This window comes from Ovis canadensis, chromosome 2 (genome assembly GCF_042477335.2).
Source record: "Ovis canadensis isolate MfBH-ARS-UI-01 breed Bighorn chromosome 2, ARS-UI_OviCan_v2, whole genome shotgun sequence".
NCBI lineage: Eukaryota > Metazoa > Chordata > Mammalia > Artiodactyla > Bovidae > Ovis > Ovis canadensis.
This window is the reverse complement of record NC_091246.1, coordinates 225498567-225525153: the sequence shown is the minus strand read 5'-3', so window position 1 is coordinate 225525153 and position 26587 is coordinate 225498567. Positions and strand designations below refer to the sequence as shown.

Sequence of the window (26587 nt, the reverse complement as noted above, 5' to 3'; positions counted from 1 at the left end):
CTGCAGCTTGGAGCACAATGCTGCCGCCACAGCCGCCCAGGCTCGCGCCGCCGCCGCTGCGCCTTCCCCGCAGGTGGACGCTGGGCGCCTGGCACCGCCTCTGCTCTGCCCGCTCAGCCTCGCCTGCGGTCCTCTCCCCGAGCCTCCTCCGAAGTTGCCGTGCCCGCCCCCCAGCCCGCCTGGGAGACCGGCGGGCGGAGGCTGTCAGGCCGAGGGGAGGAGAGAGGCAGCAGCTGGAGGAAGTCCCCCAGGGTGGAAGCGCCCTGCAGCCCCCGCGCCTGCCATCGGGGCTTCCGGGCAGATGGAGCCACGTCGGGGCCGCGCCGCGGGGGCCCCATCGAGCTCCTCCCGCTAGAGGGGCCGGGACACCCGGGCTGCTCCTGCGGGGCTAAGCGTCCCGGAGACCCCGGGGCGGGGCTCTCGCCTGGCTCCTCACCGCCTCCCCAGAGCAGCTGGTCCTCCTCCCCTCGCACCCTGACCCTCGCGCCCAGGGTGGGGGGGCACCCACCTCGGGGGTCAACATGACTCGACTGAGCTGGTGCTTCTCCTGCGTGATTCGATGGAGCAAGTACCTCTTTTCCTGCTTCCTACCCCTGCGCTTCTGTCTCCGAAGACAGGTAAACTCACCTGACACCTGCTCCACTCTTCCCTACTCTCCTCGGGTTTATCACCCTCGTGCCCTCAGGGACACCTACCTTGAGCGGGTCAGTGTGGCTTTCGTGAGACTTTGGGAACTCCTGGGGAGCCCCTTCCCACGCATGGATCCACGGCAGGGAGTGGACACCACTCTGCCAGGGCGCAGCATCTGGGGTTCAGGTCAGGAGTGGAAAGGTTAACACTGGAGTCTGTGCGAGGACGCTGGGGACCTGGGCACAAAGGAACACTTCTGGGTGGGGGGGCTTTCTGCATCCCTCTAAAATTTCTGTGGAAAAGGAGGGCAAGTCCCTGGAAACGCATTCCCCCCGCCCCCGCACTGGACTCAGAGGTTTCAGAGTTAAGGCTGGGCCCTTAATAGAGTGAGGCTGTAAAGACTTAACGGAGTGAGACTTTGACAGAGTGAGACTGTTAAGGCTGGGTCCTTAACAGGGTGAGAAATGAGCCTGGTGGATGTCAGGAGGGACTTCCTATCTATTCAGGAGGATGGAGGGACCTGAACCAAGCATGGAAAGGATGGGGGCTGGGGCAGTGGCTGGGTTAGTGACGGAGGAGGGGTGTGGTGGGACCCGCAGTGCTGTGGGTGGGCGTGCCATGGCTGAGCATCCTTCATCTAGAGATCCTTGACTGTCTTCAGGGTGTGTGTGCTTGTGTGTGTGTGGTGGGGTGGGGTGGGGGAGGCTGGGGAGAGGGAGGAGGTGGGGGCCTAGCTGTCCAGCAGAGTAGGGAACTGGTGAAACTGCATGTAACCTTAAATCCTCCCCTGGAGGCACAGAGAATTCCGAGAGAACGTGACCTTGAGCCCCTAGAAGGCTCCAGTGAGGGGAGGGATTTCAGGGGCTGGGGGTCTGGCTTTTGATCTACTCCCTTTTCCTTAGGGAAACTAGAGAGGGCCCTGTCATATGGGGGAAGGGGCTCAGTGGTACTCAGGTTAAGAGTCAGTAGAGCTGGTCTGCCTGGCTTTGAATTCTGGGTTTATCATTTCTTAGCTGTGGACCTTGGGTAAGTGACTTACTCTACCTGTACATTAGCTTTCAAACATGTGGAATAAGGATTATAAAAATGCCTGTATCACTGGCTTGTTGTGAGGCTTAAATGATGTAGGACATTTGGAATGGTTACCAAGTGCTTATTCCATAGTAGGTACTCAGTAAATATTTGGGATTTATTCTTGTTGTGCCTTTCCAGCAGGCTCTCCCTCCTTGTAGACCTTCAGGCAGGCCAGACATAGGATATGTGAGGATGGAGGGATTTATCCTGGTATCCACTCTTTGCATCACATGCATAGGAAGGATTTTTCCACTCCATAAGAAGCCTGAATGTTCAGCTCCTCCTCCCAGGTGCTGCCTCTGGGACTCAGTTTCCCCCACTGCTACTCCGCAGTGAGGAAGAGGTGCCAGCAGGCTCCAGTCCCTCCAGTCACCCAAGGTGTGCTTTGAAATCTTCTAGCAAAATGCATTGTGTCCAGGGATTGGCTGGGAGGCATGCGCTGCAGACCGCGGGGCCAGAGCCCCATCTAGGTTCCTGTGGGCTCTGAGTTCAGATGCTGCGGAGTCCAGCTTTGCTGACTGGGGAAAAGGCAGCCTGCAGCGGGAATGGCCAGCCGAGACCAGGTCAGTCGGACCCCAGGCTTCTTGGCAACTCCCCCTCCTCATTTGCAGAGGTTGAGGATGACCTCAGTGCTCCTGGGCTAGGATAAGAGTTGGGGGCCGGGGGTGTGGGACTTGGTGATCAGCTGCAGCTGCCTCCCGCCAGCCTCTGGGAGTCTGAGTCAGGCAGGAAATTAGAGCTGGGGAAGAGATCAAGATCACTGAGTCAAGCTCTGGGAAAGGTTTTATTAAAAATTATTAAGATTTGGCCCAGACGCTGTCCCCACCCAGGGTGCTGGTGGAGGGGAGGTAGGGGAAGGGTGCTGAATGGAGGAGGGTGTGAGTAATGTCCCTTCCTGGGTTGGCTGGGCCCAGGCAGGGCCTGGTTGGAAACTCACTTTCCTTCTTAAGGAGCATTCTGATTTCTGGAGTGCAAGGAGGCAACTCCGTCTCATACTAGAGGGGTGGTGGACATGGGGGAAGGGGCTGGACGTCCCTGGCCCGTAGGATACCATTCTCCAGGCTGATGTGTCTCAGGTCAGGCTTGGTGAGTAGAGCGTGGTTGGAACTTCAGACCCCATGCCCCCTTTGGTTGCAACCTAGTTCAAAGAACATCCTGTCCAGTGGTACATGGAGGCTCTGCTAGGGCCCTGAGCCGCCCGGGACTCAAAGGCCAGTTTTGGGAGGGATGGGGGGCAGGGAGAGGTAGTGTGGCTTATCTGAGCAAAAACCTTGTGGCTTCTGTTCTCACTCAGAACTCAGGCCCCAGGGCTTACTAGCTGTTAGTCACTCAGTCAGTTGCGTCTGACTCTTTGACTCCATGGAATTCTCCAGGCCAGAATACCGGAGTGGGTAGCCTTTCCCTTCTCCAGGGCATCTTCCCAACCCAGGGATCGGACCCAGGTCACCCGCATTGCAGGCAAATTCTTTACCAGCGGAGCCACAAGGGAAGCCCAAGAATACTCGAGTGGGTAGTCTAACCCTTCTCCAGCAGGTCTTTCTGACCCAGGAATCGAACCGGGTTCTCCTGCATTGCAGGAGGATTCTTTACCAACTGAGCTATTAGGGAAGCCCCAGGGCTTGCTAGGGCTGTGGTTTTTCTTTTCTGATTGGCTCTTCTAGAGCCACTGGGGAGCCAGTCAGTCTCATCCTGACCCGGGGGCAGCACTGTCCTTGGCTTCCCTCTCTGTGTCGCCCTGCCCCCCAACCCAAGCTAGTCCTGGGCCCGGGCAGCTGATCTTCTCCTTGGCCAAGGAGTGGGGAGGACAGTTAACATATCACCTCGACATGGGACCTTAAGCTTTAGTCTCTGGGTGATACTATTGCTAGAGGAACAGCAGGAAAATTCTTGATGCCCACAAGATGTGTTATCAGAGGCCCTGGACTCCACTCTCACACATAGTAGCTATGTGATGCTGAGCAAGTTGCTGGACCTCTTTGTGCCTCAGTTTCCACATCTGTAAAACAAGAGCTGGTAGGAGGCTTAAATATGATACCACAGTTATGTGTCTGGTTAGTTAATATTGCTCTTTCCAGGGGCATGGAGGGAAAGGACATTGCCCAAGGGGGCCAAAGGGTATAACGCAGTTACCGAGGGCTTTGGGGTCAGATCCCTGTGCTCTGTGCTGTTGGTATCTGTAGTTGGATGTTGGTGGGGAATCCCAGCACCAGCTCTGCCCCTGCCTATTGAACGGGAGGCCCCTGGGACCGGCTGGGAGGAAGGTTGTGGTGTGTGCGGCCCTGTGTGGAGGCAGCAGGTTGCAGGGTTGGCAGGAGAAAGGCAAGAGCATGACTCTGGTCCTACAGTGACTGGACAGCAGGTGCTGGGAGCCACAGCCCTGTGACACCAGGGCGGTCCCACCCCTCCCTCCGCTGCAGTGTTGTCATCTCTCAGATGATGGGGCTGGGTTAGGTGAGCGGTGCCCCGAAAGCCAAACCCTCCTGGCAGACTTGTTTTAATTTAATCTGGCAGAACGGCTTTCAAAGAAGAAAAAGCCAGCACTTAAAAAGCGCACTTTTCATATTTTGTAGAAAAGGTTTTGTAAGATAATATAGATCTGGGGCTTCTCTTGACAGATCAAAAGATCTGACAGTGTGGGCCACGTCGCTGATCCATAGCAGCTGTTGATGAGGAGCAGGGTCCCCTTTAGTGGAGCCTGCCAGCTCTCTGAGTCTCTGAGGGACTCCTTGCCTGCTCCTTTCATTTAACTTCTGTTGGGCCCTGTAAGGTTTTGACTGTGACCCCTAGAAAGGCTCCAGGTCTTTCTAGCTCTGACGTTCCGTGACCTTTGAATTTTGTGACCCATGGTGACTGAGAAAAGACCTGATGCTCCATTAGGAGATGGGCTGACAACAGGAAGAACTTTCTGATGGACAAGTGTGGAAGGAGAGGAAGAATGGGTTGGAGGGAGCGGGGATCTTGGCCTGGGAAATCGATGGTCTCACGCCGATTTGTGTGGTCACACCCCACAGCACCTGCGGGGCTGGTAGGGACCTTTGAGACCATCAGCTCTGTCATTTTGCAGGTGAGGAAACAGGCTGGGATACAGGAGTGCCAGGCTCAGGCTTACAAGGCCGGTTAGCTCTATTCCTGCCCTCACTCACCCTTCCCTCTGCCTCAATTCAGCGCCAGCCCCAGAGCCTGCAGTCCTGGCTCTTTCCTCAACTGACTGCTGAGCCAGATGCTGGAGGGCCGTGGGCAGTGAGCAGGAAGGCTCGGCCTGCAGAGAGGAGAGGGGTTAAACACCAGCCTCTGCAGAAATGGCTGTGGCAGTGGGTGTCATGGCACAGGGTGGGGGCAGGTGCTGAGGCTTCTGGGATCTCAGCCTGGAAAACCCAACCAGCCCCACAGCTTCTGCCTGTGAGTCCCTGGTCCAGGCATGGGGTCAGGACCCCAGGAAGGGCGACACTGGTCCAGCCTCTGGAGACTCCCCCTTCTGGGAGAGCTCGGAGATCAGCATGGAATATACGGTGCTGAAGAAAGTTGGGTGTGTAGGCAAGGTATGCCAACATCCTTTCGGGGGGCTGGAGTGGACCAGGAGGAGGGTTTGGGAAGGGAATGTGCATGTGTGTGTGCGAAGTCACTTCAGTTGTGTCTGACTCTGTGCGACCCTATAGACTGTAGCCCACCATGCTCCTCTGTCCACGGGCTTGTCTAGGCAAGAATCCTGGAATGGGTTGCCATTTCCTCCTCTAGGGGAATCTTCCCAAGCCAGGGATTAAAACTATGTCTCCTGCGGCTCTCAGATTGCAGGCAGATTCTTGACCACTTGTGCCACGTGGGAAGAGCCTGGGAATGGGGTGCATGCTTGCTGTGTGTATGCTAAGTCACTTCAGTCATGTCTGACTCTGTGTGACCCTATGGACAGTAGCCCATCAGGCTCCTCTGTCCATGGGATTCTCCAGGCAAGAATACTGGAGTGGGTTGTCATGTGCTCCTCCAGGGGATCTTCCCGACCCAGGGACTGAAACTATGTCTCCTGAGACTCTGGATTGCAGGCAGATTCTTTACTGCTGAGCCACCGGGGAAGCCCTGGGAAGGGGATAGTGAGTGGGAGAAGTAGGAAAATATGGCAGGACCTATTGATTAGCAGACTGATCCATTACCTCTACAAATGTCTGATACCTGCTATATGCCAGGCTTTCAGGATGCAACACACAGGACAGGTCCTTGCCCAAGGAACTCTCCTTGCGTGGGTGGAGCAGGGCAACCAGCTGGGAAGGAGCAATAATGGGTAACAGGGTCCTGAAACAGGGTCATCACATACAGTTAGAGACACTTCTGGTGGCAGAGTTGAGCCTTCAATGGGGAAGATGGTGACTGGGTAGGAGGAAAGACTGTCCGACTGTGAGAGATTAAGATACAAGAGAGACCCGCATAGTTGCAGAAAAGAGGGATGGGGGAATTATTCCAAGAAGACCCTCAGCACTAGGGTTCTCTATTGCTGTCTTTCAGTCCCAGCTGAAGGGACTGCAGAGGGAGCTGGCCTGGGGGCTGCAGGGCCCCCTTGGGCTGCGTGGGGGGCCAGACATATTGGTGTCACTGTGACTTGGTCTTTGGTCTTGTTCGGCATTTCTGGGAAGCTGCAAGGTGATTTCTCAGAACTGAGATAGCTGCCGGCAGGCACATCTAGTGATGCCAGCTGTAAAGGGCAGGGCTGTGGGAGCAGGGCAGGGGAAGCTGGGGTGGGACTGAGTGCGGAGATGGCAGGGCTGAGCTGGCCGAATGCTTGGGAGGGCTGGCAGAGCTGGTGATGGTGGCTAGGGGTGGGCTCAGGGGCTCCCAGAGAGGCCTCCTTCCTGTATTGCCCTGAGCTCCAGCCAGTCGAGAGAGGGAGGGTTGGCAGGAGCGTCTGCCTGTGGACATCCCCAGCGGTGGCTGCAGGGCCGACTACATGTGGGACTCTGCCTCATTACAGTGTTGGCTAAACTGTCATTTGAGCCCTGGCAGGCTTGGGAGGGGATATCCAAGGGCACTGTGGTTCTGGAAAGGGATGTAGGGTAGGGGCAGAATCCTTCCTTGCTCCACGGCTCTGCAGAAGGGCTTGGAGAGATGTGAGAAGGGCCCTGATTTTTTACCTTATCATGTCTTCATCAGAACAAAGACTCTTAACTCAGGCACCCGCCCCAGGAGGGACCAGAATGAGACATCTTGCTGTAGTGTCCTTCCCTGACATCTTGGAGTTGCCGAGTAATAGAGTCCTCTGTGCAGAACACGACCTGCACATCCACACAAGGCAGCCCTTCCCCAGGTAAAGGGTGAATGTTTCCCTCTCGTTCTGGCGTTTCCTAGGTAGATGTCCTGACGGGACTGTGGGCTGGAAGCCAGTACACCTGGCTGGACAGGTCCACCTGAGGGGAGAGGCTGGTCGTATAGACGCTGCGCTGGGATGGCACCGTGCGTGGTGCTGACACAGAGTGGTGAAGGCATGCTCTTGGGTGAGTCGGGGAGAGAGGCAGGGGATACATAACCCTTTTTACATGTGGCTCAGGGCATGCACCACATGCTGGTGTGTGTGCATAAGTCCTCAAGCAAGAGGACTTTCTTGCCAAGTTACTCAGTCCCAGAAAATGGTCTCAGAGTGCCTACTCTGGGTGGGGCCCTGTCCTCGGCATTCTGTGTGTTTGTGTGAGTTGAACTGTGTGTCGTGTGTGTGTGTGTGTGTGTGTGTGTGTGTGTGTGTGTCTACAGAAGGGGGTGGGGCTGAGCCCTCTTTCCCTCCCCTGGAAGTCTCCCAAAAAATAGTGCGGGTGATTCACCAGCCCCACCCATCCTCGCTTGGTCCAGCTGTGGCCAGAGCTCAAAGAGGAAAGTTTCTGGGGGGACGGTGGAGGAGGGAGTTGAGACAATGAAGGCACGGGGCAGATGTTGCTGGATTCCCCTGCAGGGAGCCCTGGGAATGCATTTGAAATCTGTACCCCTCGTCTTCCCCCCTGGCCCGGACCCCAAACTCTAGTCCCTGGGCTAAGGTGGTGGGGGGTTGGGAAGGGCTGGCAGGAGTGAGTAGGGGGGACAGTGTTTGGGAGAAGTAGGCATATGGAACGGTGGGAGGTGAAACGGCCCTGGGAGGGGGAGCCGGGGAGGCGGAGGAGGAAGTGGGGAAATGCAAACCAAATGTTGGCCCAGGGCACAGTCAAGAAAAACAGACTCTCGCGGGAGCCTGGAGCGGGGCTCCTTTAGGAAGGGCAGGAAGGGCTGGGACAGATGTTTGGAGAAAAGAAAGAAGGGGGGGAAAAAAAGTAGGAAAATGTTGGAACAAAATTCACAGCCCCAAGGGCAGGGCCATTTTCCAGCCATCTCAGGCCTGGTTTCTCTTGAGTCAAGTGAGGTGCAGGCTCAGAGCTCGCTGAATGAGCACCAGAGCCCGACCTAGCTAAGTGTGTGCGAGGGAGTGTGTTCCCAGGGCAGGAGGGCAAGTGTGTGTCCTTGGAGATGGGATGGGCCTGAAGAACCACAGTTCAGGCTGTGCCATCGCTTGTCTGTCTGTCCCTCCATCCGGATTCTAGGGGTAGGGATCTGTGGGGAGTGAAGCAGACTCCTGGCCAGTAGTGCTGGATCAAACCAGAAGGCAGGAGCAGCCCGGTAGCTCACAGGACTTGGGTGTCTGGGATTGGGGGTACAGGAGAGGTTTGCGGGGGAGGGGCTGTCTCCAGTAGCTGTCCCTTTGCTCCGCCTTGTGCTTACCCCTTGCAAAGCAAAGGCTTCAGACCCTGCAAGCCACCAGTGGAGCTGGGAGGAGGGAGGAGACAAGAGGCTGGGACAAGGGGTGGAGTGGGGGGAGGAGGAGGAGGGAGGGTGAGTTGGAGGCAGGCAGGGCGAGCGATGCTGGCTGAGCCAGAGCCGAGGCTGCTGCGGACTCAGAGCTCCCTTCTGCCTGCTCTGTGCGGGCTGTGAGCTCAGGGGGACCATCCGCCAGCCCCAGCGTGGCCCCAGGGACAGCACTCAGCGAAGATGACGTGGATCTGTCTGTCCTGCATGCTCTGGGTAGGTGTGGTTGTGTCAGCTAGGAGGTCGAACCCCCCTGTGGCCCCTTCAACCTTAGCCTGATGTTGAGAGCCTGGGGTGGGGGGAGTGCTGGCTGTGAAGGAGGGGGCCTTTCTGCCTCTGAGGGACCGACTTGAGTAGACTCTAAGCCTGAGTCCTTCCCCATTGATGGGGGCCCCTTGCCCCGGTTCTGCTGGTCGGTCCACCCCCCCCCCCCGCCCCCCTGCCCTCTACCCCAGCTGAGTCCAGGAGCTGTGAGGCGGGGAAGCCATCACAAAGTTGGTTTCTTTTTGGAGCTTCTCCTGTCTCCGTTCCCACTCCCACCTACCTCTCCCCTGCACTGGGTTGGGGGAGGGGGGTGAAATTCGGCACCCCTAAAGTTGCTCAACCTTAGAGTTTCAGGAAGTTGCCTTGGTAGGGGGCCTGGGGAACAAGGGGTATTAACCTAGAAAATGAAATCTGGAGAAGCCCAGCTGGAGGGAAGTTCTGCTTGGATTCCGTCACTTTTATCCCAATTTCAGCTTCTAACCATTGCCACCTCTTCCTCCACAGCCCTCCCACTCTTACCAAGAACCACCCCCTCCCACCCCCTAGTCCCGAGAAGGAAGACACGGCCTTGTCTTTCCCCTTTCTTGGCCCCAGATTCGGGAAGATGTGTGTAGGGGCGAGTGCCTGAGGGGTGGGCAAGCAGGGTCTGGGGCCACATGGTGAGGGTTAAAAGTCTTGAGGCCTGTCAGAGGGAGAGAGGGGGCTGACGGCTGCTGGAGGGGAGGGGGCGGGGGTGGGAGACCCCTTCCTCAGAGGGGCTTGGCTGGGCTGTCAGGCTGGGCGAAGGCATGCAAGGGTCAGGAGGGCGAGGAAGTCGTCCCTGGCCGAGGTTAATGTTGGTCTCTGAGAGAGTGCCGGCTGGTTTGGGGGAGGGCACTTCAGTCCCAGGTCCAGATGTGGTCTTCCCTGTCCTTTCCTGATGTGGTCTTCCCTGCCCTTTCCCTGTTCCAGCCGGCCCTGGAGAGGACCCTCCTGGGCTTAGGCAAGCCCAGGCTGAAAAACAGTGGTGGGCCATCAGACCTAGGAAGAGAGGGGAAGTGAGGAGCATTGGAATGAGGGTGCTTGGGTGGCGTGTGGGGCTCTCAGTAACAGACTGAAGGTGTCTGGAGTGTCCTGCATAGAGGGGGGTTCGCTGGGCTGCTGTCCACATCTGTGTAATGGGAGCCATGGCCAAGTTCATCTCCCTGGGCCCAGCTCTGGAAGGCCTGTAGATGGTGCTGAGGATGGAGCCAGACAGGGAAGGGAGGCCTGTGGCGGGAAGGTTGGTGGTTAAACTTCCGGGGTGATGCTATTGTGGATGGAGACAAGGCCACGTCAGCGGAGGCTGTGGGAGAAGCGCCTCGTGGCTGTGAGCCTCAGTTTCCCTGGGCAGTAAAATGAGGGTGACAGAGGGGAGGTGCCAAGAGGTGAGCATGAGTGCCTTGTCCAGTGACTCCTCTCCCCGAGAGCTGGGAGAGGGAACTGAGGACCAAGGGCTGGTGTGGATGCGGCGATTTCTCCTCCCCGCTCCTTTTCCTGTCCTCTCTCCTGTGACTCCCCGCCCCCGTCCCTCTCCAGCTTCATGGGAAAACCCAGCGGGTGCCTTTCTGTGGTGGTGGAAGAGGCTGGTGGAGTGGACTGGGGAGGAGGATGTCTTTTCCCCATCCTGCCCTGGCCTGGATGCCCATCTCCAGGGTGGGCCCAAGTCTCGGGGGGCGGTGAGGACTGGCCCCGGGCCACAGTCCTAGTCCCATCTAACTTCTCATCCCGGATCCTCCCTTGCAGTTGTCCCAGCAACTTTCCTCCTTTTTGCATGGACCTCTGTGGGGCTGGGGTATAAGTTTGTAGCAGGGAGGGGTGGAATAGCTGGTGCAAATTATGGAGAGGAGACACAGAGGTCCTGGAGACCTTGACAAGGGGGCTGCTCCCATCTTGAGAGGCACCTGCTGGTGGGAAGTGGGTGGCCTTTGTCACCAGGCAGGTCTAGATTCCGATCCTCGTTCTGTCATTTATCAGATGGGCAGCCTTGGCTGTCACAGTTCCCTCCTTGAACCTCAGTTTCCTGATCTGTAAAGTGGGGAGAAGAATACACACCTTGTTTGGCTGGGGTAAGGACAGAGTTGACATGTGTCAGAAAACCAGGTACCCAGCACATAGTAGCTGCTCAGTAAATGTGGGTCCCTCACCCCACTCCACAAGACCCTTTTTGGCTCTTAGGATGCCCTGCATCCCAGGTCTGATGTGTGTTGGCGGGGGAAATCTCCCCAGGAATAGCTGCACACATTTCATCCACAAAGTCATCTGTCCATAGCACATAGTTTTAACAAGCTGTAGGAATGAAAATCACTATATTAGCTGAGGCACATAGCTGTTTATCATGCTTAACTTGATTTTCTCATCAAATGCTCCCATCGTTTGCTATTACATATTCAAGTATGGTTTATTTAGAAAATAATTACATGCCTATTAATTGAGGTTTTTTGGTGTTAGAGCTGCAGGCCCTGGGAGAGGGCTTATTAGGTGGGGCTGAGAGAGCCGCAAGGCACGACCAGGGGCCAAGTACAGCGCTGGCCCTGTGCTGAGTGAGCCATGTGGCCTCTGGCTCATCAGTTGACTTTTCATCCTAAGTTTCTCATAGGAACTTGGATGCTGTCCTCTGAGGCTGCTTGCAGCTGCAGACAAAGAAGTGTTCTCTCTTCTGGAGCCCGTGTCCCTCCCAGCGCTAAGCACACATTTTTGTCAGAGGGTCCTCGTGAGCGCCTGGTTGCCTGGCATGCAGCTCTGCCCTGTGAACCCGACTCTGATCCCTCCGTCCCGAACTCGCTCTCTTTGGAGTTTCATTGGCCTGTAGGGCTGTGCCCACCATGGGGCCTCCTGACTGTGGGTTTGGGAGCTAGGCTGGGTGGTGTGACACTAACAGGGTCTGAAATAAAACAGGCCCCTTTGTGAAATTTTTCAACATGACATTTGAGGCCCAAAGTCAGGGAGCAATATGGTACTGTTTTTCTGTGATGCTCAGAGGAAGGATGGCAGGTCGGCCAAGAGTGTGGTGCCTGGGTTTCATCCTGCCTTGTCACTTGGGAGCTTTGTGACCTTAGGCAGGTGGCTTCAGATCTCTGTTTCTCCATGGGTTTCCCCACCTGCCTATAGGGTTGTTAGATTTTAAAGGAGCCAATACATTTTAAAATAGTGTCTCTCCCCCAGTAAGGGCTCAAGAAATGTTAGCTCTCTTTTTACGATGGTGCAGTTCAAGGCCATACAAGGTCAAAGGCACAAGTAGGACCTGGCTCTTCCGCCTCCCCATCCAGGGCTTTCCATTCTGGGAATCTCCTGGCAAGGGCAGGTGGGGTCTGAGGACAGTGTGGAGGCCCAGAATACGCAGGCTTTCTCCTGCAGGCAGCATGCATAGTCATTACATGGATTCTGGGGACAAATCCTGGCTCAGCCACTTACTAGCTGTGTGGTCCGGGCAGCCAAGTACCAGCACAGCCTCCCTGTTGCCTTCCTTGTCTCCAGGTCCTTGACTTACACTATGGCATTTGAACCTCATTGTAATTCTGTGAGGTAGGAAGGGCAAGGATGGCTAGTTCCAGTTTCTGGCCAAGGCGAAGGGGACCCGCAGAGGGCAAGTGGCCTGCCCAGGGGCCCACGGTGGCTTCAGTGCTCCTGAAAAGTGGAAGGGTATGGGCTGGAGGTTTTGCACCTCTGGGTTGAGGGGTTGGTGGCCAGCAGCCCAGAGATGGGAAATGATGTTAGGGAAGCACCGTGATGCCATCCAAGCACCACCCACCCATATTCCCTCCACCTATCTCACCACTGATCATGGAGTGCCGACTTTCTTCAAGAAGCTGGCAGATACTGGACAAATGATTGCAGTAAGATGGATATTATCCAAGAGGGAATCTGTAAGGACATTTAAGGAGAGACCTCGCCTAGACTGAGGGAGAAGGAGGGACATATCAGGAAAGAGATGTTCTCTTCTGGGAGGTGAACTTTAAACTAGATCCAAAGATGAAGTTGAGACTGCAGAAATCCAAGTGCAGGAAGTAAGCATAACTGAGGAAAGATAAGATGGGGTAAACTGGCCAGAAGATGGCCTTTGGGCAGAGGAGTCCTGACAATGTAACTGCCAGGGCTTCTCCAGATAATACAGACGGCAGCTGTTGACACACCCTCGGAAGTGGTGGTACTGCTGTGGTTAGGGACTGGGGACCCTATCTCAGACAGACGTGAATCTGAATCTTCGGTCCATCCCAGCTTCCCTGGTGCCCCAGAGCACACTCCTCAGCCTCACTGTAGGATGTCGCGGTGAGGAATCAGTGAGGGAAGCCGTGCTAGGCCCTCGCCATCAGGCCAGGCCTGATGGGGTTTCAGCCCACCCACATCTCTGTGTCTGGTGTCTCAGATGGTAAAGAATCTGCCTGCAATGCAGGAGACCCAAGTTTGATCCCAGGGCTGGGAAGATCCCCTGGAGAAGGGAATGGCAACCCACTCTGGTATTCTTGCCTGGAGAATTCCATGGACAGAGAGGAACCTGGAGGGCTGCAGTCCATGGGGTTGCGGAGTCAGACACGACTAACACTTTCACCTTCACTGTGCCCTCCCACTCCAGGAGCTGATTTTTTCATGTTAGAGCACAAAAAGGGACCTGGGGCTTAATGCTCAAAAATGTTGGGACATGGTTTATAAAGCAGCCAAGTGGGAAGAGAGAGAGAGAGGCAGGCCGATGGTGAGTGATGCACCAGCTCAGGAAGCCCTGTCAGGGGCCGAAGGCCACCAGGCAGAATCCGGGCTGCCCAAGCGTCTGCGTGCTCCTCTGTCACACGGGGAGCTCAGTTACAGCCATTCTCTGCATCTTTCCTCCCTTGGAGACCCAGGGCTGCTTGGCCTAGGACAGCTTGTTCCTCAGCTGGGTGAGGACCCCCTGAACCTGTGTTCTGTCCCCTGCGGGCAGGACAGTGGCAGTGGGTGAAATCACTGCAGGGAACCGAGATCAGGCAGCAGCTCCATTCGATTTGCCCCTTCTGACTTGTTTTGGGCTCACATTGTTCTGGACACAGTGGACACGGAGCAGAAGCGCATGCAGATGTGTGTGCCTGTGGGCAAGTCCAGGGCACACCCAGGCGTGACAACACAAATCGAGAGTCCACGTCTAGTGAGTGCTTACTATGTGTCAGGCGCTGTTCCGGTGGCTTTTCAGGCATTGTCACAATCTATAGATGGTTGCTACCGTTAGCCCACTTAACAGATTAGTAAAAGTGAGGCAGACGGGTTAATTAACTTGCCAGGGGTCACCTTGCTAACAAGTCAGGTTGCACAGGGTGCTGTGACAGATTGCACAGGGGCGCCAAGCATGAGTGACTGAGGAAAGGAAGGGGTGCTGGGTGGCGCTTAGCCCGAATCAAATCATGAGGAAATGACCAGACACATCCAGATACCGAGGGCCATTCTTCAAAATAGTCCGCGTCATCAAAGAGAAATCATAAGGTGGAGTCATGTGTCCACATGAAAGAAGAGGAAGGAAACCCAGCAACTAAACGTAATACAAGATCCTGCTTGGATCCTGAGTCCAAAATAAAAACAAAGGGAAAGACCCAGCTCAAATGGGTGTTATTGGGGCAAAAGGGGAAATCAGAATATATTACTGAATGTTAGATAATGCTATTGTCGCGAGGTCGAATTTCCTGAGGGTGGTCATTATATTGGATTGAGGTAGGGGACAGAGACAGAGGGTGGATAGAAGTGGCAGAATGCTCATAAGCAGTGAGTTGGGGCCAAGGGCATATGCATGTCCATCTTTTCCAGAGCTTTTAAACTTTCCACAATGAAAAAAGAAAAGTAGCATGGAGAGATTGATTTTGAAAGGGATGGTGGGGACATTATTTGGGAAGATTTCCCTTTGGGGATGAGGTTTGAATGAAGCTTTCAAGGATGCCTAGAAGCCTGACATGCTGAGAGGCAGGAAGGACATTCTGGGAAGAGGGAACAGCAGAACCAGGGCTCAGGTATGGATCCAAGGCAGGGAGTCAGGGAATGGGGCATGGGATTGAGATGGCTGAGTGGGCCGGGTATGGACCAAGGCTGCTCCCTGCTGATTGGAGGGAGTGCACGTTTTATGGTGGATGCTTGGGAAGGCATGGAAGCCTTTTGGAGTGAGTGGGGGTGACCCCAGAGAGCTGTGTACCTTAGAGGCTGTGCAGGGAGGAGGGAGACCAGGAGGCTGTTGCCACAGGCAACAGTGCCCAGGCGAAAAAGTGACAGAGCCTCTAATAGGGCAACGGCAATGGAATTAAAAAGCACAGGAGGGCCAAGAGAATATTTAGGAAGCAAAATTTACAGTCTGGCAGCTGGTTGGATTGGAGGGTGGAGGGCTGGGAGGCGTTGAGAGTGACTCAGAGTTTTCCACCCGGAGCGACCAAGAACACGATCAGCCCATTAGCTGGCTAGGGGCTGGGGGGTGATGGTGATCGTCAAGAGGAACTTTGGTGGTGTGGTGTGTATGTGAAGGTGAGCTGGGGCTGGAGGGAGCTTGCATTTGCGGTGCTGGGGCGGGGGAATGTCCCAGACTCCAGCCTGTAGCTCCACTGGGAGTCCCAGTCTTCCTCATAGAAATAAGCGCTGATGCCAGCCAGGTCCTGGTGTCCAGCCCACGGTGATGAGACATGGAAGGGTGGATGGCTGGGAGAGGACTGAATGGCACTCCAGGTCCGTCCGGGGCCTGCTTTATAGCGATTTTCTTTCCCAAGGCTCACTGGCTTGCCGACTTCTGTCCTCTGGCCTCTTCATCCACGGCTCCTAGTGTGGGGCCCAGGGAGCCCAGTGGGGCAGGGCTGGGGATGTTTCGGGGCAGGAGCTCATGAGCTGAGGACCTCTAGGGTTATCAGTCCCCTTTCATCACCACCCCCACTCCACTGCGCTCTGCCCCACGGGGCAGGGAGGAGCCAGTAAACAGCCATTCCCACCCCAAGGCCAAGAACTCCCGCCAAGGCTGCCCAAGCCAGACGTGCCACACCCCTCTGGCAGGCAGCTTGGCTGAACAGAGTGGGGACGGGGGCAGGGAGAGATTCCCCCAGAGGGCCAGAAAAGCCCTCTGATGCTGCCTGGGCTCGTTGCCGCGCTAGGGCTCTGGGCTTGGAGGGTGGGGAAGAATGACTTCAGCTGGGACCCTTTCCCTTTTCTAAGTTCTGGCTCTCAAGGGAGGTGGACCGGGGACAGACGAGGCAGCTTCTGCCGTGGCCGGGCCTTTTCTGCCCTGAATTTTCCCTAGGTCCGTTAGGAGCTAATCCGGCAAGGGAGGGGCTGGTGTGCTTTGTGAGGCTGTCTGCCACTTGTCAGGGAAAATGATGCTCATTGTCATAACAAGCCGTTACCCTTGAGCTTGGTGCTTAATGGGCTCCGTTCTCACCCTCTGCCTGTACCTGCAGAGTAACCGTGGGCGGGGCAGGGGAGGCGCTAGAACCTCGTTTAATCTTCTTCCTCTGGATTTTGACGTATGATTGTTTGGAAGTTCTTTTCCTCGTGTCTAATCATGAGTTCTGGCACCTTCTACCCACTGGGGTTTTGTTTTGCCTTTAGAAACTTCACAGCCATGACAGCTCCTTCAGATATTTGAAGATATTCCACCCTACACTTCCTCCTCCGTCATCCAAGGAAATCTTCAGACCTCTGTGGATGACTCTTAACAAGATTACCAGACATCCCAGTGTATATAGCCAGGGATACTGGCAGAGTCAAGGTTATGACCTGGGGTCACTTTCCTGGGCATGGCCCAGCTGGTCTCCTCACTCCCACTGGGGTTGCCCAGCCCCTCTCGGAGGGGTGATGCCCCATTAGACAGCTCTCTCTCTGTAAACGTCAGCAAGTCCCACCCCCTAGATTCCACAAGCTGGCCCGTCGTTTTCCAAATACTGTGTACACCCAGGCTGTCTTGTCCAAACCCCTCACTTCCATCTGGGGACTATGAGGCCCGGAGAAGGCCACTGATGGTCCCAAGACTGCAAGTCTAGAAAGCTGGTCTCTAGACTCCCATCCCAGAGATCCCAGAGATCCTTCAGCCAGAGAACCAGGATGGGGTGGATATAGGGGACGGACCATCACCCAGGGCAGCTGGGTGTGCCAGACCATCACCCAGGGCAGCTCAAAGATGCCGTGAGCAAGGCTGGAGAGTGTGTTTTCTGAACCTCATTTCTGTTCTCCAAGCCCATGGGGCGAGGAGATTTTGTAAACCAGACTTTATGGAGTTGGCCAAGCAGAGCAAGCAAGCCCAGGACCCAGGCGAGAAGCCTGGATGTCTGTTGGTCAGCCCGGAAGGCCAGCTTGCTCCTCTTCTGTTTACTGGGCAGATTCCACTGCCCTGACTTTGCTTTAGCGGGGAGGCCTCTGTCCCTGGGCTTTAGGGGAAGGGCTAGATCTGGGGTCGGAGGCAGATAAGGCTGGGAGACAAGCTGGTATGGGGAGTTTTGCTGACTTAGTGGGGTGGGAGAGGCAGGCTTCCGGGGGCAGAGTAGGCTTGAGATGATTGGGCTTTAGGGCTTCCTGCATGCCCCTTCAGACATGCCTTAAATTGAACCCCAAATCCCTTCCCTGCTTCTCCTCCCATCTAAGCCTTGGCTGCTGCAGTTGACAAGGCACTGGGTCCCCTCCGTGGAATGTCAGTGACAGAGATCATTCGGAAGGTCGCCAGCAGGGGGCTGAGATGGGAAAACACGGGAGGTGAGGCCTCAGAATGAGAGGACTCACCTGCCCCTCCTGGTGTGGGATAAGGGGTGCGGGTCAAGTCCAGAGCCGGGCAGTGCCCTGCCCCCACTCTCAGTGCACCCCCTCACCCCCACCCTCAGCTGAAGCTCCCAGAATAAAGTGTCTGGAATATCCGAACCTGGGTCCTGCTGCCTGGTCCAGCCAACAGGGGGCACGGCTGGGCTCCGGCACCTGCTGGCTCCTCTACCCTCTGCTCTCTTTGTCTTGGCTCTGGGCTTTATCTCTGCTGCCTTCTGCCTCCCCACCATCTCAACATATAGTCTGTCTGTCTCTTTGAATTTTGAGACAATCTAAAACTTCAGAAAAGTGTCAAATACAGTGCAGAGAGCCTTCCCCCTTGCCCCCGAACTATTTGAGAGTAGCTGACCCATTGCCATGCCCTCTCTGAATACGGCCCTGTTCTCCTACAAGGCCTTTTCCTACCTAACCCAGCACACCCATCCGAGTCAGAAAATTGACATTGATGAGTGACTACCTTCTCATCCTCGGGCTCCGCTGAAGATTGGCCGGGTGTCCTCCTGATGTCCTTTAGGGGAGTGGAAAGAATCCAATTCAGAATCAGTGGCGGCATTTGTTGTCAGGTCTCTTTAGTCACCTTCAGTCTGGAAGTCTCCTTCGCCTTTCCTTGACTTTCGTGACCATGTCACTTTGGAAGATTATAAGCCACTTCATGGGTAGACTGTCCCTCCGTTGGGGTTGGTCCGACGCTTCCTCCTGATTAGATTCAGCTTGTGTGTCTTTGGCAGCAGTATCGCAGAAGTGATGTTCTGTTCTCACTCCATCCCCTCCCGAGCGTACGATCTCCACTCGTCCCGTTACCGGTGACGTTGCCTTTGATCACTCGATTAAAGCGGAGCCTGCCAGGCAGAGTTCCTTTTTTCCCCTTTGTAATTTATAAGCATGATGTGGGGAGGTGCTCTGAGCCTCATAAATGCTCTGTTCCTCACCAGCCTTTCAGTGTTTTCAGTTATTTCACACATCAGTATAGACTGTCATTACTGTCAGCATGTATTTTGATGAATCATTACTATCACGATGTATTTTGATGCTCACATCTTCCCAGATCTGAGGAGCCCCTTCAGGCTGGCTCCTGTGTCATTTTTGTCTGTCTGTTCCCCTTTGAGTCTCTGGTTCCCGTTATGGTCTCTCTGTGTTTCCGCCTAATCTCTCTCATTCTCGGTATCTGCTTGCTTGTGCTGCCTTTGTTTCTGCCTTTATCTTGATCCTCTTTTTTTCCTTCTCTGTCTGATTGTTGCTTTTCTCTTTGTCTCTGTCTCTCTTTGTATTTTCCTCTTTTGTTTCCGTCTCTCTCTCTCCCTCTGCCTCTCTCTGTCTTTCTGCCTCTTTCCCTGCTGGCTTTCTGTCTCTCCTTTCACCTGTTTTTCTGTGTCTCTCGTGGCTCCATCTCCTTTACCCAGGACTCAGCACTACAGGGCTCTCAGCTGCGAGCCCTGGACATGCTGGGTTTGTATTCCAACCTACAGGCATTGCATACACTTATGTATGTCTATTTGCTATCAAAACTTTCTGGGACACTGCCAGCTGTCCCCCGAGCACCTGGAGCTGGGAGGCTCAGACTGGGGTGCTAGGAGGGGGACTTGGAGAAAAAGAAGCTTCTCCTTGGAACTGTGGGGTGTGTAGTTGCATCTGTGTGTGTTCATGCGTGTGCCGGGGGCTTTGGAAAGCTCTGTGGCTGGGGAGGCGGTGGGGTAAGCATCAGCGTCTGTGCTCTGCTGGCCCCTGCTGCCTGAGCTGGGGAATGAATCCAGTCAGACACCAGGGGGAGGTGCCTGGGAGAGGAATCGCATCTGCACTCAGGGCGTGATTTCCTGGGGTGTCCTCGGAACAGCCTGTGCCTGGGCTGAGGGTTGCGGGTGGGAGGAGGGAGGGGAGTCTTAAGCAGCGTGGATGACTTTGTGACTTAGAGTGTGTTTACATCTGTGGTCACAAGGGGGTGTGGAGCCCAACCTCACACTGTCTGGAGGGGGCAACTGAGGCCCCTGTTAGTGGTAGGGTGGCGGCTGGCCCAGAGCTCTCAGAAAGCCAGACACAGAGAAGGCTTGGACTGCCAGCCTGTCTCTCATCCCTTGTGTGTGGTGGTGTCATTTTAAAAAGGATATTTAGGGACTTCTCTGGTGGTCCAGGGGTTAAGACCCCACACTTCCAGTGCAGGGGTAGAGGTTCAGTCCCTGGTCAGGGAACTAAGATCCTACATGCTGCATGCAGCTAAAAAATTTTAATAAGGATATTTAACCTACTGATATTTTCATCATGTAAAGGAGAGGAAATAGCAATAAAGATGGAAGAAGACTTCTGGGCTGAGGCAGGGGGTAATAATGAGGATTCAAGAGAGAACTGAGGGGCAGTGCACTCACAGGGGTGAGACGTTGAGGGCCATCCGCAATGGGATGAGCAAGCTAGCTGCATGCACACAGGGAGTACTGGGTAGCAGCGAAAAGGAGGGAGCTGCTGTTCTGTGTGACCGCAGGGATGAATCCCACAGCTTCTTGCGGAGTCAGGAAAGCAGGCAGAGGAGTATATACTGTGTCATTCCATTCATATGAAGTTTAAAAACCTGGCAGAATGGATCTTTGGCGACAGAAGTCAACAGTGTTTACCCTGGGGTGATAGTGACTGAGATGGTCACCAGGGAGCCTCCAGGGGTATGAATCCAGAGGGCATACATGTGTCAAATTGTATTGAGCAGTACGTTTTAAATCAGTGCACTTTGCTAATACAGAAAAAGTAATTAAGAAACCATGGAGGAGCCTGTGGTGCCTGGATGCTGCGGTTTTTGGTTGTCTGAGCCCCACCGCCGTCTGGGAGTCTGGGTCACACCCATAACTTTCTCTTTCCATGGGTGCCTCCTTCCAGAAATGGGCTCAGGCCCTTCACCGCTGAAGGGGCTCTCACTTCTCCTTCCCCCAGTGCTGGCCTGCTTCTCCCTTGGTCTCCCGGCTCTTTCCCCAGGAGCCCAGCCTGACCTCTGTGCCTCTCCCCTCACAGCCAGAGGACCTGGAGGCCCCCAAGACTCACCACTTCAAGGTGAAGACCTTCAAGAAGGTGAAGCCCTGTGGGATCTGCCGGCAGGTCATCACCCGGGAGGGCTGCACCTGCAAAGGTGAGGGGCTGGCGGGGCCATGGGGGAGGGGGAGCGTGTCTTCGCGGAAACAAGAGGCTTGGGGTCCTGGCGGGGCTGGGCTGTCCTTGGGGTTCCAAGTGGGTGCCTGGTTCTCATTTGGGAGGAGAGGCTGAGCACACGGATGGCGAGCATGTAGGTGTGTGTGAATGGCACATCGCAGGTGATGGATGGCATGGAAATAGCATGTAGTTTGTGTGTGGAAGACATGAAGAAGGTATGTGGGTGGCCTACAGATGGCATGTGAATGGCATGGGGAAGGCATTTGGGTAGTATGTGGTGGCAGGTGGATGGTGTGTGGTTGGTGTGTGCAGGGCGTGTGGAGGGCGTGTGAAGGGGTGTGGTTGGCCTGTGGATATCATGTGGTTGGTGTGTGGCTGGTGTGTGCAGGGTGTGTGGAAGGTGTTTGGGGGCGTGTGCCTGGCACTGGGAGTACTGCAAAGATGCCAAGCCACAGTCCTTCCCTTGTGGCAACTGAGGGGAGAGTCTCAGAGGCCCCTGGTTGGCCTCGGCAGAGGGCCTGCTGGCGGGCAGGCTTTTGCAGTCGTTTTCACGTGTTCCTGGAATGGCCCGGGCTCGGCTGTCACTGCCGCCAGAGGAGTCTGTGTCTTGTCTCAGATCACACGGTGAAATCAGCAGGAGGCCCCTGTGCCCAGTCTCAGTGACCGACACCATCGCCCACATACTTGCCACTGGCTGCCTCCCTCTGTCGTCTCCCATCAATCGCCAGGGCCTCTCCCCGCTCCCATACAGCTTGAGCTTCTCATCTCTCAGAGCTCTCTCTGAGCTTCTCATCTTAGATGACTTCTCTCACCTGGGCCTCTGCCTCTCACATCCCGACCCACCCTCTCAGCCCACCTCCATGCCAGCTTCCCTGGGACTCGGCGTCAGTTCCCTGGGTTTCACCTCGGGAGCCCCCACACCCTCAAGGCAAAGTGCAGACACCTTCCTGCAGCCGTGCAGTCTGGTGGACTCACCCCTTGCCAGCTCTCTGACCCACGTCTCCCCTGCCCCCAAGTGCACAGTGAAAGCAGCTGCACCTCTCGTACTTCCCGAGTACACCAAGTATGTCAAACACGCCAAAGCGCCAGGCTCTTTATTTCCTGGAGCCTTTACTCACTTGCCTCTTTCTATCCGGCTCTCCCCCTCCCTTCCCTCCATGCCCGTGTCCCAGTGGGGCTGGGAAGATGGGTGTCAGACCCTAGGGAACAGTGGTGAAAACAACAGTGAAGCACACAGACACGTGATCTCATGCAGGGCTCATGGCATCTGGGAGGTGGTGGTGTCATCTCTGTTCTACAGCCGAAGAAACCGAGGCTCCAAGTAGTCAAGTCTCTTGCCCAGACATGCAGCTGACTGGGTTGGAGTGGTGTTTCCAGCGTGTGTGCTCTCTGGGCAAGGAAGGCTTCCTAGATGAGGAGTTTCTGCTAGTGTTGAAGTTGGAGTGGGTGGATGGAAGTGTGTGAGTGTGTGCATGCATTTGGGGGGCATTCCAGGCAAGCCTGATACAGGCCAAGGTCAGAGTTTTAGGATCCTTAACTGCAGGATTGGGACACCCAGACTGTCTTTAGGGGGCCAGCAGGAACATGTGTAATAACAAAATTAGCCACATGGTGGCACCCTCCTTCCAAGTAGCCTGGCTGGGATGTGTTTAGTCGCTTGGTGGTGTCCGACTCTTTGCAACCCCATGGACTATAGCCCACCAGGCTCCTCTGTCCATGGAATTCTCCAGGCAAGAATACTGGAGTGGGTTGCCATGCCCTCCTCCAGGGAATCTTCCCAACCCAGGGATCTAACCCAGGTCTCCCGCGTTGCAGGTGGATTCTTTACCTTCTGAGGATGGATAGTGCTTAAGAGTCAGAACTGGGAGAAGTCCATCACCAGCTCCCGGAGCTTACTCAGACTCATGTCCATCGAGTCGGTGATGCCATCCAACCATCGCATCCTCTGTCGTCCCCTTCTCCCATCTTCAATACTGGGAGGAGAAGGGGACGACAGAGGATGCGATGGTTGGATGGCATCACCGACTCGATGGACATGAGTCTGAGTAAGCTCCGGGAGCTGGTGATGGACAGGGAAGCCTGGGGTGCTGCAGTCCACGGGGTCACAGAGTTGGACATGACTGAGCGACTGAACTGAACTGGGAGAAGTCAAGGAGGTATTGCCTAAGGTGGGGTCTTGCATGCTGCTTGCATCATAGCCCCCACCTCATCCTGTCTCTTGAACCTGCCCCTGTTAACCGCTGGCCCACCCCCAGTTCCTTCCTTCCTTTCCCAGTGCTTCTTCCCTTCTCCCCAGTGACACACAACAGTGCTCTGATAGGAGGTGGCACAAGGCTGGGAGCAGAAGGAAGTCCCGACACACTCGCCGGGTGACCTTGGGCACTCCGGCTGCACGTTCTGTGATAGTCTGTGGTCTTAGGTTCCCAGGATGACCTGGCTAGAGGGCCTGGGTGCAGGAGGGGCTTTGACCCCATGTGAATGGAAGGCTCCCACGGTGTGCAAAGATGTCCTGGGTCTCATCTGGTTTGGAGCCTGGCCCTGCCAGTGTGAACCAGACTGGAGGGCGGGCGGCCAAGAGGGCTGCCAGGCTGGTTTGGCACCTCTGAGTGAATGAATGGCGAGAAGGAAGAAGCCAGGGCCACTCTCCAGAGGCACCAGCAGGTGTCAGAACTGGGCCACAGAAGGCCCAGGGGCCTCCAGCCTTGCAAGAGAAGACAGAGGACTCCTCGCTCTTCAGGCCACGTGTGCACCCCCGGTGAGACAGGTGAGGTCACCAGGTTTGGGGGCAGGGTTGGGGCCACTGGGCTTAATGGCAGGAGATGCAGATGCCACCCATTTATCCCTCCGCCCACCCATTTATCCATCCACCCACCCATCCATCCAGGGTCACCAGAAACGATTGCACAGGTCATTCATTGGCTGAGGGGTCATTTCTCCAAGGCCAAACCAAAGGATTTGTTGTGCTCTCTAGCTCATGGCAAATAGATGGAGAAACAGTGGAAACAGTGGCAGAAACAGTGGAAACAGTGGCAGACTTTATTTTGGGGGGCTTCCAAATTACTGTAGATGGTGACTCCAGCCATGAAATAAAAAGACGCTTACTCCTTGGAAGAAAAGTTATGACCAACCTAGACAGCATATTAAAAAGCAGAGACATTACTTTGCCAACAAAGGTCCATCTAGTCAAGGCTATGGTTTCTCCAGTGGTCATGTATGGATGTGAGAGTTAGACTATAAAGAAAGCTGAGAGATGAAGAATTGATGCTTTTAAATTGTGGTGTTGGAGATGACTCTTCAGAATCCCTTGGACTGCAACCAGATCCAACCAGTTGGATTTAGGGTTGCATCCCTAGATCCAACCAGTCTACCCGAAAGGAAATCAGTCCTGAATGTTCATTGGAAGGACTGATGTTGAAGCTGAAACTCCAATACTTTGGCTACCTGATGCGACAAGCTGACTCATTTGAAAAGAGCCTGATGCTGGGAGGGATTGAAGGCAGGAGGAGAAGGGGACAACAGAGGATGAGATGGTCAGATGGTATTACCGACTCAATGGACATGAGTTTGAGTAAACTCCGGGAGCTGGTGATGGACAGGGAGGCCTGGTGTGCTGCAGTCCATGGGGTCGCAAAGAGTTGGACATGACTGAGTGACTGAACTGAACTGAACTGAACTAGCTCTTCTTCCTGTCTTCAAGTCTCGGGCTGCAAGACGGGGACTGTCTGGATTACTGGCTGGGGGTTCAGGGTTGAGTGTCAAGGCCCTGCATGTACAGTCTCCATGGGGCTTGCAACGTTGAGGGAACTTTTGCTGCAGGCAGAGGCAGTGAGAACACCAGCCCAGACCTAGAAAGATGGGGGCTCTGGGTCCTGTCTCCCACTGGCTGCCCTGCCCCATAGCTCCCCACACGCGCCTGCCTTTCACTGTTTAACAGACTATGGCTGAAGGAGGTGGGGTGGGAGACGAGGTCGGGAAGAGAGTCAGGGAACCCGGGCTCTAGTTCTGGTTCTGAGAGGCTCAAAGGTGAACGAGGCAGACAGAATGGAGGTGGGTGGACACGTGAGTGCCACCGTGACAGATATACTGGCAAAGAGGTGGCCATGAGACCGTGGCTGATCTTCTGGTGCACTGAGCCTGTTTCCTTCCAGGTATCAAAGGGTTAATAATAGACCCAGTCCTCTCTCTGAGGGGGTGATTGTGAGGAGCACTGAGATTCTCTGTGTGGCTGTAAAGTGACCCCTGGTGTCAGGACTGAGGCTCCCTGTAGGGAGATGGAGGTAGATGAGACGGTGGGAGAAGAGGCCTCTGGGGCCTTTGTCAGTGGCCTAGCCTTGACTTCTGGGACTGGCCATGCACAGGCCAGGTGAACTCAGATAAATCTCTTTCCCTGTCGGGCATCAGTTTCCTCATCTTTAGAAAAAGGGTTGGACCAAGAATATCCACTGAGGCCCAGACCGTGGGAGGCCCTGGAGAATTCCCTTGTTGGCGTCTGCAGAGTCTGGACAACTCTCCCCATGTAGGCTGCCCCTCCACCACCTGTGTGCAGGCGTGCACCCATCTGACAGTCATGAACCGGGCCCCTCTGGGCTGTATGCCATGCGGGAGCCAAAACCCAGCTCCTAACCTGGGAAGACAGACGTGCTGTTGGACAATTCCAGAGCCAGTGTGTGTGAGAAAGACTGCCTCTGACTCAGCAGATTTTCCTCAGTCTTCAGTAGGGAATCCATATGTTGTCTGGATCTTGAAGAATGTGTAGGAGTTCCTCGGTCCGAACAGAGGGTTTCCCACAGGTCCCTGGGAGGCAGTGCCCTAGAGAGTCTAGGGCCTGGACCAAGGGCCCCAGCCTCCCACCAGGCTGACATCCACGGGAAGAGACCAGAATGGCGGCTCAAGAGCCCAAGGCTGCCACCCAGCCTTGAGAGGGGCCCAGACTTAAGAGCCCTCCCCTTCTTCATCTGGTCAGCTTGCAAGGTGGGGGCTGTCACCTGCAGTGTCCCCGAGAGTGAGATGTACCTGGGGAAGATGCTTCAGCCCTTAATGGGACAAGTCCACCTAGATGCCCTCACTAGCTGGGTTTGGGGAAACCTTGTTTCAGGATTTCTCCTCTTTACTGGGAATCCCAGCTTCCAGCCTGTGTCCCAGTCACTCCCTTGGAGTCACTGGAAGCAGCCTGGTTAAGTGGGAAGACACTGGGTTCTAGTCCTGGCTTCCTCTTGCCTGGCTGTGTGACCGTGTGTGAGATGCTTTACCTCTCTGGGCCTAGTTTTCCTGATTCTCCAAACGAGGGGTTGCACTAGATCTGAGGTTCTAAACTGTGTTCCAGAGGAGCTATAAGGTTCTTCAGGGGCCTGAGAAGGTAGGAAAAAGGGGGAAATCAAAGGTAGGCTTAAGGACCTGGGGCCCTGGAACCTCTGCCCACTTTACTTGGAGCCCTCTGGTTTCAAGAGTTAAATATATCAGCGAGCAGAATGGTGTGGTGGTCCTGCATTTGATTCAGACATCCTAGATTCAAATCCCAACTTTTAGTAGTGAGAACAGCTTGCTTCATCTTTCTGTGCCTCTGTTACCTAACCTTTAAAATAAGACACGCAGCGAACCTTCCTCCTTGAGTTACTGTGGGAATTACCTGAGACAATATATGTAAAGTGCTCAGAAGCCAGATCCTGGCACATACAAGCATTCAATAAATGCCAACCAATATCATTGACTGCAGCCACTAAATTAAAAGACGCTTGTTCCTTGAAAGAAAAGCTATGACAAACCTAGACAGCATATTCAAAAGCATAGACATCACTCTGCTGACAAAGGTCTGTCTAGTCAAAGCTATGGTTTTTCCAGTAGTCATGAGTGAATGTGAGAGTTGGACCATGAAGAAGGCTGAATGCCGAAGAACTGAAGCTTTCAAACTATGGTGCTAGAGAAGACTTTTGAGAGT

At 55.0% G+C, this 26587-nt stretch overlaps 1 protein-coding gene across 2 annotated transcripts in view; it reads left to right on the top strand.

Annotated features, from left to right (window-relative positions):
• TNS1 (tensin 1) overlaps positions 1–26587 on the top strand; it is a 245106-nt gene that overhangs the window by 26080 nt on the left and 192439 nt on the right. The window contains exons 1-2 of one of the 2 annotated variants that reach the window (XM_069578284.1): positions 8541–8727; positions 20518–20632. In XM_069578284.1, the coding sequence (XP_069434385.1) occupies positions 8695–8727; positions 20518–20632 (148 nt within the window). In that variant the 5' untranslated portion in view covers positions 8541–8694. Of the gene's footprint in view, positions 1–8540; positions 8728–20517; positions 20633–26587 lie in introns of those variants that run through there. The other variant, XM_069578283.1, reaches the window with a different exon arrangement.